This window comes from Corapipo altera, unplaced genomic scaffold, assembly GCF_003945725.1.
Source record: "Corapipo altera isolate COAL_440 unplaced genomic scaffold, ASM394572v1 301, whole genome shotgun sequence".
Taxonomy (NCBI): Eukaryota; Metazoa; Chordata; class Aves; order Passeriformes; family Pipridae; genus Corapipo; species Corapipo altera.
In genome coordinates, this window is record NW_020884926.1 from 914016 (window position 1) to 927271 (window position 13256).

The 13256-nt window shown below is 51.5% G+C and overlaps 2 protein-coding genes across 15 annotated transcripts in view; both read right to left on the bottom strand.

Annotated features, from left to right (window-relative positions):
• Positions 1–32: 32 nt before the first annotated feature.
• Positions 33–9021, bottom strand: LOC113954081 (probable glutamate receptor). 6 transcript variants are annotated; one of them, XM_027657991.1, is made up of 11 exons: positions 8806–9021; positions 7278–7385; positions 5668–5690; positions 5054–5113; positions 4584–4763; positions 3811–4037; positions 3444–3541; positions 3143–3360; positions 2480–2705; positions 1737–1984; positions 33–1238 (listed from the first exon to the last, which is right to left on the bottom strand). In XM_027657991.1, exons 2-11 carry the CDS (start codon positions 7348–7350, stop codon positions 1137–1139), a joined length of 1455 nt encoding a protein of 484 aa, XP_027513792.1. In that variant the 5' UTR covers positions 7351–7385; positions 8806–9021; the 3' UTR covers positions 33–1136. The 6 variants fall into 6 exon arrangements, with proteins under 6 accessions (XP_027513792.1, XP_027513790.1, XP_027513791.1 ...); XM_027657989.1 differs by having other exon boundaries at positions 5659–5690; positions 8810–9011; XM_027657990.1 differs by having other exon boundaries at positions 5659–5690; positions 7278–7388; positions 8810–9011.
• Positions 9022–10031: 1010 nt separating this feature from the next.
• PLCH2 (phospholipase C eta 2) overlaps positions 10032–13256 on the bottom strand; it is a 69837-nt gene continuing 66612 nt past the window's right edge. For 5 of the 9 annotated variants that reach the window (XM_027657976.1, XM_027657980.1, XM_027657975.1 and 2 more), the window contains one exon: positions 10032–13044. In XM_027657976.1, coding sequence (XP_027513777.1) covers positions 11309–13044 — 1736 coding nt within the window. In that variant the 3' untranslated portion in view covers positions 10032–11308. Of the gene's footprint in view, positions 13048–13256 lie in introns of all 9 variants that reach the window. The other 4 variants (XM_027657979.1, XM_027657982.1, XM_027657981.1 and 1 more) reach the window with 2 other exon arrangements.

The following is a 13256-nucleotide window of genomic DNA, read 5'->3' on the forward strand; positions in this document are numbered from 1 at the left end:
TTTTGGTAAGTGTTTATTTTAATGCTGCAGTATTTGTGATGAAAAGACTTTATTTTTTTGTTCTGTGAGACATTCATATAGAAATATATTTAAATGTCAATGAAACCTTTTTTATACATCTCTGCCTACTCTGCCAGCAGTGACGTGGCACGCACCAAATAGATTTTAAGTGCTAAGTGAACCTGACATTGCATTTTCAGCTTTTAAACTTACCTAAATCTCTCCTGCTCTGTGCAGTTCAGTTGATGGAAGGACTGATCCACCTTCTCCCCCACAGATGTTGCTCAGGCTGTGTCTGAGCTGGAGCTGTCGTGGGCTGGGATAACAACCAGCCCTGATTTCCCAGCACTTGGAACTCCCATCCCCCCTTGCTCTCCCTGTCTGTTCCAGGTGGGGACTCCCTGCTCTAGTCTTGTTGGATTTCCACTGTCAACCCTCATCCTCAATACTTGGTTAACTGGAACAAAACATTGTCACCAGACAGTGACCCTTCTCCTGTGCTGGGAAGGGACAAAGGACAAGCCCACGTCTGGAATTCCTTAACTCCAGTGGTTCCTTAGTGGCAGGGGCTCCCCTTCCTGGGGTTGGGATGCAGGGAAGGCCTGTTTGGGGTTACACAACAGCACTGTCAGCTCTGATTCAGGAATGACCTTCCCAACAACCAGCATCTCCTGCTCAGAGAGGGAACACAGGCTATTTATAGCTGAAATGCTTAAGCTGTTGTTCCTGATCACAACAGTCAGACAAGAGCTTTAATGTTTCCAGATTGCACCTCACACACTAATTAGTAGCAGAGGCTTCCCATTAACCTGTCCCCAGTCACTTACTCCTACAGGCATTTATGGACTTACAGGGTAAACTCCTAACCTAGACATGGATCCACCACTGGCCAGCTCAGCTCCGTTCACTCCCTTGTCTGTCACAGTTCCACTCTGTCCCCTGTCAATTTAAAATTCTTCCAAGCCACTTGATTTTGTTCTGTATCCAGCTCCACCACCACTCCAGAAGTGCTCTGTGTGTAATTAGAAAACCACTACTCTAGACTAGCAGAAAAACATCTTTCTACACTGACACAGCTCCTAGGACACGAACATGGTACAACCCTAACACAGGCCCATCCCTTCAGCAAAACATTCCTAAGCATTTGCCTTTCCTGACGTCTCCTGGCTGGGTCTGGCCTTTTCTTTTATACGTAGACGGGTGCAGATCTCTTCTATGAAAACAGAGCAACAAGATTTCTGAAAGACAGAAGGGAGGGGAGAAGGGGGTGGGTGGGTTGTTCTCTGTCACGGGATCCCCCTTTTCCATGTGCACAGCCCTTCCCTTGGGATGGATGGGGAACAGGAGCACCAAGGGGCACACTCAGACACTGGTGCAGTTCCATTATGTGTCTTTTCCTGCTTGTCAAATGACTTAAGAACAGCCATAACTGAGAATAAACTTGTTACTGATCATTGCTGTCCTCTGTTACACCCAGCACGTCGGAATGAGTTTGGCTGCCTTGGGACTGCAGGTAATGTTTCTACTCAGTTTTTTGGGGGGATGTGGGGAGCTGTTTTATAATTGTTGTCCTGTTCAGGCTACAAAACCATCCCAGAGCCCCACCTGTGAAATGTTGGTGCTTTAAGGGATAAACACACGGGATGGCCTCCTTCCCCCCTCAGGAAGAGCAGGAGCAGGATGGAGGTGCAGCCCTGGAGGGACAGGACTGGCAGGACAGGCACACCCACACCCACCTTGGCGTGCCCGGCCGTGAGGCGGCTGCTGTTGGAGAGCTCGGCCAGGGCTGCCAGGACGCCGAGGGCGAGGCCCACGCCCAGGGCCAGGAAGAGCCCCCCCAGCGCCGGCGGCTCCAGGGGGCTCCAGCGGTCCCGGCTCTGCCGCAGGCAGCTGCTCTCCCACCACTTGTTCCGCAGGTAGTCCAGGTCCCCCAGCTCCCGCAGCTTGAGCACGGCGATGGACAGGGGCTTGGTCCAGGGGGAGGCTGGAAGGGAGAGGGAGAGAGAGATGGGGGAGATCCCAGCCACTGTCACCCTCGTGGTGACGCTGCTCCACCACCAGCGGGGCCAGCCCGTGTGCAGGTGTTCACTGAACACAACTGCCAACCACCCCATCCTGGCCACAGGTGTGGGAACTTTGGGAAGGACCAGCAGTCAGGCCCCACAGGAGCAACCTGTGCACTGCTCCCTGCAGTGAGAGCTCGGCACTCCTGGGACCAAGGCAGAAGCAAACACCCACAGGAACCCAGGACACTCCAGGGAGAGGGGAGCATTTGCTTATTGCAGTTCAGAAGAAGAGTCACTGGGTGCCAGTGAGAATTCCCTGCCAGTGCCCCTGCCGGGCCGTGGTTCTGTCTGTCCATCCCCTGCACTGTGTCAGGGCAGGCTCAGGCCTTGGCTGCCCCAGGCCTTCTGCTCTGCCCGTGTGGGGCTGCAGAGCCTGACCCCCGTGGGCAGGGGGTGTGGGGCACAGGACTCACCCTGGGTGGTGGCGATGCCGAAGCCTCGTGCCCCGATGACCTCGGGGGCCCGGATGAGGTTGCAGTGCCGGGCGGCCGCCAGGTCCTGCGAGATGGACTCCCCGATGAAGGCGTAGTTCGAGTCCATCACGCGCTGAACGGCCTCCTGGTAGGTCTTGACCAGCACGTGCTCCCTCCTCTTCTCCATGTACTCGTAGATCATCTGGTGGATGGGGTTCTTGGAGTTCTGCAGCCCAAAAATCCAGGTGTCAAACCGAGGTGGGAAACGGTCACCCAAAAAAGTGCACGAATGTGTAGGGGTTGTAAAACAATCTGGAGAACAAGAGCACTTAAAGCACTGCCCCTTGAGCCCCCTGTGAGCCCTGGTGAGCACAGACTGTCCCTGACACAGCATTACAGGGGCACGAGTGTCTCAGGCAGCACCTCCTGGTCAAAGCACACGGGACGGCCCCTGAAGGGCAGAGGTGCTTTCTAAAGGAGAACACACAACAAAAATAGAGCTCTCTGCCTGCTTTTCTGTGAGAAAAGGGGGAAGGACAGATGAACAGAACAACAATCCTATTATTGGAAGTGTTCCAGGGAAACATAGAGTGACGAGGGTGTTCTAAGGCACGAGCTGGGCAGCTCAGCCCCCGCGCGTGTGCACAAGGAGATTCTCTGCACCTTGAAGAAGTAGAAGGTAGAGGAGCCCTCCAGAGTCCCAAACTCCAGGTTCCTTTGCTTCACGAGGTCCTCGAAGGTCTGGATGGGGAGCTGCTCGCTGCCTGAGCTCAGCAGGGCAGTGAAGTTGGCGATGTAGGCGGCGAGCAGGGCCAGGGTGAAGAGCCACCACACCACGGCCACGACCCGCACCGAGAGCGCCTGGGGCCGGGGGGTCACTCCTGCACCACAGGGAGACAGGAATCACGGGGAGGGGACGTGTGGAGGGAGAGGCACCCAGAGCTGCTTCACTCTCCCAGCTCACCTTGCAGGGCGAGGGCTCCTGCTCCAAACCAGAGGCTGTTCAGGAAGGTAAAGTGGTTCTCTTCATTCTTTGGCTCGTTCCATTCACAGGGGCTCAGTCTGAGGGAAAATGACAGGATAAACCCAGACATTCACGAGGAAAAAGTATAAATAATTCACATCAAGGAGTCTGGTGTTCCTCCTGGGGAGATCCTACTCCTAATGCTGGCTTAATCTGACAGGACTCAAGCTTTGTGAGCCCTGGTACTATACCCATACAGAAGGTTCCTCAAAGCAAAATGCTTCCTGGTGCTTTCTTAAAAACTAATCTCTTGATAGCTGAGAAAGCCCCTGACTTGAACAAACTCTGTGAAACAATTAATTTATACCTGGCAACAAGAAAGAGGCAGCAGCACGTCAGCAGGTAAGCAAATAAAAGGCCTGTCCAGGTCTCCTTGCTAAAAGGAGACAGGAAGTGGAAGAAGGACATCTCCTGAGAGACAGTGTCCTTCCGAAGCAGGATTCCAATGCCAGTCTGCAGGAAGGGGGTGGTGAAGGAAACCACCTCTTCCCTGGCCGAGGTGACTGTCAGTGGGGCCACTGCAATGTCGGCTTCCTGTGGGAGGAGAGAGAAGAGAATCAACCCTCCAGCCCAGCGAGCAGCTCTGCCCCTCAAACAGCTGCTCCCCTGGCACTGCTTGGGGCCGGGCACAGAGGGAGGGCAGAGGGGCACAGAGGTTTAATTGAAGGGCCACCCACAGATGGCAGAACGTCAGCCACAGGGAATGGCACCTCAGGGGGTAACTCATAGGGTAACTCTTCCTTCCTGGAAGAGCCTGAGGCGTTATTGCCATCCTGCAGGAGACAAGTCTCACCCTGGGACCAAGTCCAAGGTAAGTTTTGCCAAGATGCCTGAGATCTCCCAGAGTGCAGGGACAGCCAGGCAGCCCCTGAGGCAGATGAGCACTGCACTGGGAGTGTCCTGGTGCAACAACCATTTCCTGCCCTGGCCACTGTCTCCTTGTGCCTCAGTTTCCATATCTGTGTTTTGGGCCAAACCCAGCTCCAAGCCTGGCTGGCCATTCGTCCTGCACCACAGGCAGGATAACTGAGCAAACTAAGAAAGCCCAAGAGCTGGTCAGGAGCACAGAGGGGCCGTTACCTTCCTGAGGATCTCCCCGATCATCCCAGTCCAGTTCCCGCCGGTGGACACGGCCCCGTACTGCCCGTCCCCCACCACCTTCACACGGTACTGGAAGCGCAGCATCCCCGCCAGGGCCCCCAGCAGGTCCATGCAGTACCCCTCCAGCTCTGCCCCCCGCACCATCACGTAGGGATCCTCCTGTGCAGGGGGACACACAGAGCTGCAACACCCCCACAGCCACGAAACACCCCCACAGCCACAAAACACCCCCCCACAGCCACAAAACACCCCCACAGCCACAAAACACCCCCACACAGCCACAAAACACCCCCACAGCCACAAAACACCCCCTCACAGCCACAAAACACCCCCACACAGGGACATAAGTGTCAAAGCCAGCCCAGAAAACCAACTGTAAATATATGGGTGGGGAAAAAAGGGCCCAGTGCAATCCCAGCTCTGCCCCTGCCTGTGTGTCACTGCCTTACCAGGATGGTGGTGACGGTCAGCGTGGGAAGCCCCTCAGTTTGTCCCCTTGAGTCAACGCCCTGCAAATCAAAAAGAAAAGGAAGGAACAGTTGGATTTCAAAAGCCCAGACATGGCCCCACCAGGCTGGGGCTTAACTGACAGCCCGGGGGTGTCAGGGGTGTGTGAGTTCAGCCAGCTCTGAACCTGCCCCTGAGCTGCAGTGACCTCACACCGCTGCTCCCCGGCAGCAACGAGTCACAGGCCTTGCACTTTAGTGCCTGGTCCGAATAAAAAATCACTTTAAATGTTGTCACAACTCTTCAGATAGTGGTAGAGCCTTCCCAAGAGATAAATTCACGTTGCAGACAAGAGTTAGCAGCCAATTAGGGTCTCATTAGAGAGCAATTCCAGGAGACACAGAACAGTAGGAAACCTGAGAACAGGAGGCAAGGAAACATGGATTCACTTCTGTGTGAACACTGAGCTCAAGATACAAAAAAAAAGCATAGACACACAGCCTTCCATGAACAGTGTATTTAAAACATGACTACATCTATTTCTGAATTAAGACCTTTGGCACCTACACCTTCATTAGTAGCTCTGCACCAATGAACTTACACATACCTTACTCACAGCATCATCATTCCTCCCAGCTCCTGGAAAAACACCACAACAAAATCAGATTCTTGCCAGGCTTTTATTTACAGAAAGTGACATTTCACACCCCCATTTCATAGTGCACTTCAATAAAGAGAACATTCACCCTTGACTCACAGGCTCCTGAGTTTGATTCCTCCTCCACAGCACAAAGGGAAGCAGAGACAGAACAGCTCGAGTGGGGCTGCAGGAGGTTCTGATTGTCACCCACCCCTGGGGAATGGATCCTGCACAGTCCATTTGTTTCCCTACTGCCCTCCCTGAGGAGGGGAAGCACCAGCTCTGCTGCTTCCTCACACAGTTGATTCCACCCATTCCTGCCATGTCCATCCCCTGAGGAAAAGCCCCAGGAATAGCCAGAAGCTCCTCACCACCCCGTTCCAAGACACTCCTCCCTTCCCCTGCTAGTGACAAGTTCTGCATCTGAGACACACAATTAAAAAGCCACAATTTTGTCAATATATGGCTCATTAATTGCCCAGGATGATTTTTCTAGAATATGCTTAGCATTGCTCCTTGGAATCAAAGAATTCACAGTGCAAAAGCCAAAAAGCCCTCAAGATTAAAAAAAAAAAAATTAAAAAAAAAAATAGGATGTTTTCACTCTTTCAAGCAAAAGCTGTGAGTTTTTCATTAAATATAACAGCATATTCATTCATTATGTATTTACTATTCCTCATTTGGGTTTGCATTTTCTGGCCTCGTGCTGAACTCTACATTATTGCAAAACAAAACCTGTTTTTCCCCTCTCCACCACAGTTCTCCATGGGAGCTGGAAATCTTCACAAAGGAGTTCTCTTGTCTCCCTTTAGAAACTTATTAAAGCCAGTACCAGCTTTCTGAAGCCCCTTTTTGAAGACCTGTGGGGTTTCTTGGAAGAAAACAGTGTATTCTGAGGGCTGCAGCTCCCCCAGGGGTGCAGCTGCTCAAAGCCCCTTTGTGAGACCTCCTGAAAGGCCCAGGAGGGACCAAACTGCAGCACCAACCCCAAGCTCATGGCAAGGACACCTCCCACAGCCGAGGCCTCGCTGGGAGGGGGACAGAAGCACAGGGAGAGGAGCTCATCCCTCCATTCTTGGCTGCAGGAACTGACTGTGGCTGCAGAGCTCTGCCTTGCCCCTTGCCCCTTGTACCCTGGGCATGCCCAGCCCTCCAGGGGCAGATTTATCCTGGGATAAGGTTGTAGGACTGCTCAGAACTGGCCCCTCACCCCGATTTCCTCCCCATCCTCAGCTCATCCTGCTGCAGCTCGAGGGACAGTCGGCTCCCAGAAGTGCAGTTTACCCACAGTAACGGTGTTCAGGGACACCCAAAAACCCTTTTCTGGCCTTTTCCTCTCCCTGGTCTCTGCCATCTGATGCTCAGCAGCAGGGACATTGGCAGCAGTATTCACAGGGGGGTGAGGTGCCAGTCAGAGGAGGGCACAGGGTGAGCCCTGGGGATCTCACAATAACCAATAAAGCAAACCCTTAGGTTAGGACAGAATCCTGCAAGCACAGGGAGTTAAAGACTGCAAGAATTAACACTCTAAAGAAGAACCAAACCAGCTGTGGGTGCAGCCAACCCTTCTGGATCACCTTCCTCACCTGCCTGGCTCGATTCCCTCAGGAGCAGCAGGGCTGTAACCACACGGATGGTGAAGGGAAGACCTTTGTCCATCGGAGCAGAAATCCCTCCTGCCTACAGGAACCTTCCTGCTGGGGGTGAAAGGCAAGCAGTCAAAGCTGGTCCTGCAGTTCCTCATCCCTGGGTGAAATCAGGCCCTTTTATTAACTTTTTTAAAATCTCAAATTCCGCAACAAACTTTCTGCAGGGCTTCAAATAACTGTACATTGTAAATCAGCAGCAGAGTGAGCAAAACCAATCAATGCCAGGTTGTACTAAGCCTCAAAACACTCCAATATTCTTGATTGTATTTGTTGCCATAGTGTCAAACAAGGTTCAGGACATCATTTCCCCAGAAACTGTAAAAAACAAATTAAAAGTGCCCAAGAAAACTTACCATATATGAGAGTATAAAGACAAAAAAATCCTACATGTGGGATTACTTGCTTCTGTCTGATGCTCAGAAACACTGGTTCCAGTTATGTCACCTCATCAGATTTTAGGAAACATCCCCAAACCTGCACTCCTGTGAAAACTGTTGCCATTATAGCTCAGTACTTTCCCTCACTCATTTTCTCTATATTTTCCACCTAATGAGAGAAATTAATAAAACCTAAAGAGAAGAATATTTTTTTTCTGGGTTAAATTTCAGTGCTGATTTTGTTGTTGCTGTAAAAAAAAAATCCTTCCAAGTGGGAGTATTTCTATCCTTGTGAAAGGACCAGAGCAAAGGAGCTGTGGACCAGCCAACATTTTCCAAAAAGTGGTTGCTACACGTGGCAGCACAAAAACTGAGCAGGTTCATCACCCACCCAGGCAGGGAACGCAAACACAGCAGCATCTCCAGGCAGGGAGGGACTGTACTTCTCCTGGGAGATTTAACCTAAATTATTGCTCCTTTTCCCTTACAATTTGGTACATGCTCCAAGATCACCTTTCTTTCAAGTGGCCTCCTTCAAAAAACAAAACTTAAATCAGAGCTGGTAATACATTGCTGGCATCACCTTGAAAGGAAAGAGCTGTTAACACGCTGGCTGCTGACTAGATAAAAGAACAAGTGCAGTGTAAACCTGTAAAAAAGATTTTTTTGCACATCCCTAGTTCTAATTTAGTACCAGAACCATTTAACAAAAAGAATCAGCTGGGGAGAAAACTGGGAGGGCAGAGGGGGTTAATTTGCTCCCAGGGTGTAAAGAGCTCCTTCCACGGTGCTTAAATGAACCACTGCACGTCCCTCACACCCACCTGAGCAGGCACAAAGGTCTCTCCTGTTCTACAGCAAAACCAAGGGATTTTAGAAGTCACTTTGCTGGAGTCAGCTCTCACTCCTCAGGTTTTCAGCCTTTCAAAATGCACCCAAAAGGTCCCTGTCAGTCCCTGAGAGCAGCACTGGAGGAAGGCAGCAGGCACAGCGGGAGGGATGAACACCCTTCAGCCGGGAAGGAGCCCGGGGCACCAGGTTTGACCCTTCCAGGTGACCCAGAGCACAAACTGGAGGCAGTTTCTCACCTACAGCAGCTCCTTCGGCCTCTCCTGGTCCGTCTGTCCGGCTGTGGGCAGCAGCAGCTCGATGCCAGGGCACAGGATAAGCTCAGATCCCAGGCATCCCGTGCTGGTTTAAATAGCTGGGAGAGGAGGAGTGGCTTCTGCAGGACCAGCCCGGGCTGAGGGGGTACCTGGGCCTTTGGAACATTATCTTCCTAAAGCTGGTGAGCTGCATGTACTCGACATTAAAAAAGCATTAAAATTAAAAAAAAAAAAAAAAAAAAAAAAAAGCAACTCCCTGCAGCTTTTCAGCCCAAAGCTGAAGTTTTACATGAGTGACTTTTCGTCTGGAGAATGTTAATGAGGTTTGCTTTATGTTCAGACACAGTGTGAGGCTCCTCTGGGCAGATCACACATTCTGCTGCACATGTACCTCCTTTCCTTCAGGGACTGCTGTGATACTGTGGGGTCACCTCAGGGCACCTTTCCAAACCTGTGCTGCACAAACTTCAAGGGCCTCTCATCTAAATCCTGCAGACAAGCAGTGAAGATCTGAGCCAGGGTGGAAAACTGAGGGAACATCTTTAAGCAAAACATACTGAAGACCATCTGAAAAGGTTTAGTCAGAGAATTAAACCCCTCCAGCCCTCTTCCACACCAATGATACCACAAAGTTACCTTACTCTGTGATATCTCAGGGTTTAAATGCTGGAAGTGTCAAATGACACTAAAATTAGAGCCAAGAACTCCTCTCAGCCCCCAGGGAAGTGACGGCCCTTCCAGGGGGAGTGTGAGCTGAGGAACAGCCAGCACTGAGCACTTTGCTGCGACAGGAACAGAAGTGAGCTTTGAGTGAGACAAGTGAAGAGCAAAACTTGGCTGCAGCATTTCCAGCCAGACTTCAAAGCTCCTCCATGATGCAACGGGGCCACCAGTGCCACTGGCACAGCTGTGAGAGAATCCTTTGGCTCCTTGGATTCTCTCTGTTTGGCTGCTAATTACAGAGCTCCCCTGGAATCTCCCTCCTCCCAGCCAGGCTCACACAACAGGAGGTCAGTCCCTGCCAAGACTTGCACGTGTTCTGCTGGACCTGAGAAAACCTGAGCTGGGTCTGAACTGGCTACTGTTCTGAAAAAGAGGAAAATGAAATGTCAACCACACAGGAAGTTTTCAAACAAAGCAGGTGAAATTAACCGTGTTTGTGTATCACAAAGCGCAGTGTTTGGTTACAGCTAAGGAGTCAACAGCTGGAAGGTTAAATATGTTTATTTTAGTAGTGTAAGGGTGGTTTTACAAACAAATCTTTAGATTTTGCAATATACACAAAAGAATCATTACAAAGGCAAAATATCCTCTCAATAATAGGGACTCTATGCAGCCTGAAATAAAATTAAACCTCTGTTTCTCTTTAAATGCATCTCAGTAAACACTGCTCTCCATTACTGATAAAATGTACATCTATAATAAATGACATCATAATTGGGGGGGGACACGACAACATTAAAAATAAGAAGTAAAAAAAAGTAGGGAAGGAAAATTATTACTCTGTTTAGGTTGTTATTTAATTCTAAATATGTCCATCTAAAAAAATTAAATATCTCTCTTTTTTAAACATATTGAAAATTTTGCATGGCAGTGCAATACAGAAATAGTAAAATTCATCCCAAAAGTGCTATGTACAGCAGCATTGGTAAAATACCATCAGAAGGGACATTGCTGTTTCAAGAGGAGACCGCATGCTCCTCAGCCATGCCTGAAGTCCAGGCAGAAGGCATTTCCTGTCTGGTTTTCCCCATTCCCTTCTTTCTCCTGTCTCATTCCCTCAGATGATGCCTTGGGACAAGGACCAGCCACAGTTCAGGTTCAGGGTGTGCATGTGCCCACACAGGTGCAGACATACAGATATATATATATATATATATTTATATATCTAAACAAGCTGGGTTTAAAAAAGCATTGCTTTGGAACAAGAGAGCTCTTCTTCAAAGAGAAAATATGGATTTTCACTGAAATAAGCAGGTCCATGGTGGAAGACAGACTTTATCCACTACATTATTAATTCCACTGCAATTCTGACTATTTTCCAGAGAAGACACCCTCAGAGGCCTCAGACTCTTCCAGAAAATAGAATAGGGAACATGATTTGAAGTCCAGCCTCCTTTCATGGATCCACAGTTTGTAAGACCAAAATTTACCTTAGCTGTCGTTAGCATCACATCGAGCTATTAAACATCAAGGCTACCCATTGTAAGAAGAATTACTGAAATTAGTAAAGACCAGGAGATTTGCACAGAGCAAACTGCAGATGCAAGAAGTGGTCACACGCAAAGGAGGCCAAACTGGAGGCTGGCAAAGGTGTAATTAAAAAAAGAATACTCATCTATTCTTTTGGAGTCCTGATATTAAGCACCCTTGGAGGCGAGGGAAGGCCAGGAAGCACTGGGCCATGGGAGGCTGCTCTGTGCCCCTCGGGGCTGTGTTTTGCTGTGACAGGAGTGTAAACATTGCCTTGCTGGGTGCCCCCGGGTCACAGTTTGAGCATGAAGAACACCTCGGTGTCCGCGCTGCAGTCGGGCTGGGCCTTGGGCTGGGCTGGGAGCACGGGGGGAGCAGCCACGTCCATGCACACAGCCCTGGCCACGCTGCAGGCCCCCTCGGGGTTGCCCCTCTCTTCGATGGGGCTCCCCCCGAGCTGCCCCAGCCCCTGCAGCCGCTGCCTCTCCTGGGCCTGCCGGGCCCTGTTGGCGATGTAGCGCACGCGGCTCTGGCTGCGCGAGGACGAGCGGCGCAGCAGCCCCACGCTCTCCCCCTCCTCCTCCGACTCGCTGGGCTCCACGCTGATGGGGGACGTGATGTCGTTCTCCTGCTGGAAGGCTGTCAGCTTCCTCAGCTGCTCCGTCAGCTCGTCCCGGGATCTGGCGGGGGCCCTCAGGCCCGAGGAGCGGCGCTGCTCCCGCATGGAGCGCGTGACGAAGCTCCTGCTGATGCTGCGGTACTTGCTCTCAAAAGTGCACACTATGTCATCCGAGGTGAGGTCTCCCAGGCTCTTGGATTTTGCCTGGTTGTTCCCAACCGTATCACGGGCTTTGGATCTGTTAGAAGACTGTCTGAGGCTTTCCATGTACAGCCTGCTCCAGGTGTGCCTTCTGGGGATGGACGAGAAGGCATCCTGAGGGCTCCTGGCCAGAGGCCGAGGGCACAGGTCATCTGCCGGCAGCTGCCCGGACCTCAGGTTGGGGTTGGACTTGCTCTTGCTCACCATGGGCATCTCGTTGCTGCAGGCGGTGGCCGAGCGCGGGCGCAGCCCCCTCCTGAGGGCCAGGGGCTCCAGGGGGTCCTGGCGGAGGCCGAGGTCGGGGAGGCTCTTGCGGGCCAGGTTGGGGAGGGACAGGTCGATGACGGTGTCGTTGGAGGACATGCTGGAGGACGAGGACAGGCTGTCCCGGTGGCTGCCGCCGTCCAGCTTGCTCCAGATGCGGTCGTTGAGGGTGGCATCGCAGTACACCTCTGCTGCTGGGGACGGGCTGCCCGCGGGCTGGGCCGGCCCTGAGGGCTCTGACGCCTTCGGGCCGGCGCTCCTGGCCCTCCTGGCTGTCATGTAAGAGCTCACCTGAGGAACAGGGACAGGCAGAGCCTGTGCAGCCCGGCCCCTCTGGGGAGTGTCTGCCTGTGTGCTGTTCGTGCCATTGCTCTGCTGTGGTAGATCAGCTGCTGCCCCCAGTTGTTGCCCTGTGGACTCAGAGGTGCTTTTCCTGTCCGTTAATACCTGCCCTGGTTGGTGGTTTTGCTCCTGGCAGTTTCCAGCAGGTTGGCCAGCACTGTGATCTGCTGCCACTGCCAGCCTGGCTTCCTGGGGATGTGCTGCCAACACACACTGACCTTCAGCTTTACTGCACACCTGTGTCCAGCCACTCTCTTCTGAGATACGTCCTGCCACGCTAGTCCTCTCATCTTCCTGGGCTACTAAACTTGTGTCAGCTGCTCTTGGGACAACCTGCACTTGGTCTTCTGCAGCCAGGTTTGTCCTTTGTTCTCTAGTGAGTGGAGATTCCTGAGGCTGGTTGGATGTGCTGCTTCCTTCTGATCGAGCCTCGGTGGAATGGTCAGACACAGACCCTTCTTCAGAGTCACTGTAAGGAGCAACGGGCAGAGGGAAGACAAGGCTGCAGTGATGGGTTTCATTGGCAAGAACTGGCTCCTCTGTGATCGTTTCTAGGCTGCACAAAGAAGTGACTGACCTCTGCATGGAGAAACGGCAGACGTCTGCTTGGGAGGCATGGAAAGAGAGGAAAAAGAAAGAAACAGAGATACAGGGTTAATTACCTCTCACAAATCACAGTTCATGCTAAGGTTTATTTTTTCTGCGTTATCATTTTGTTTTCAAGGCAGTAATTGTGTATATTAATCATGATTCTCAAAATAACTTATGAATTCAAACACCAGGCTAAAGGCAGCAAAAATCTTTGATCATTCAG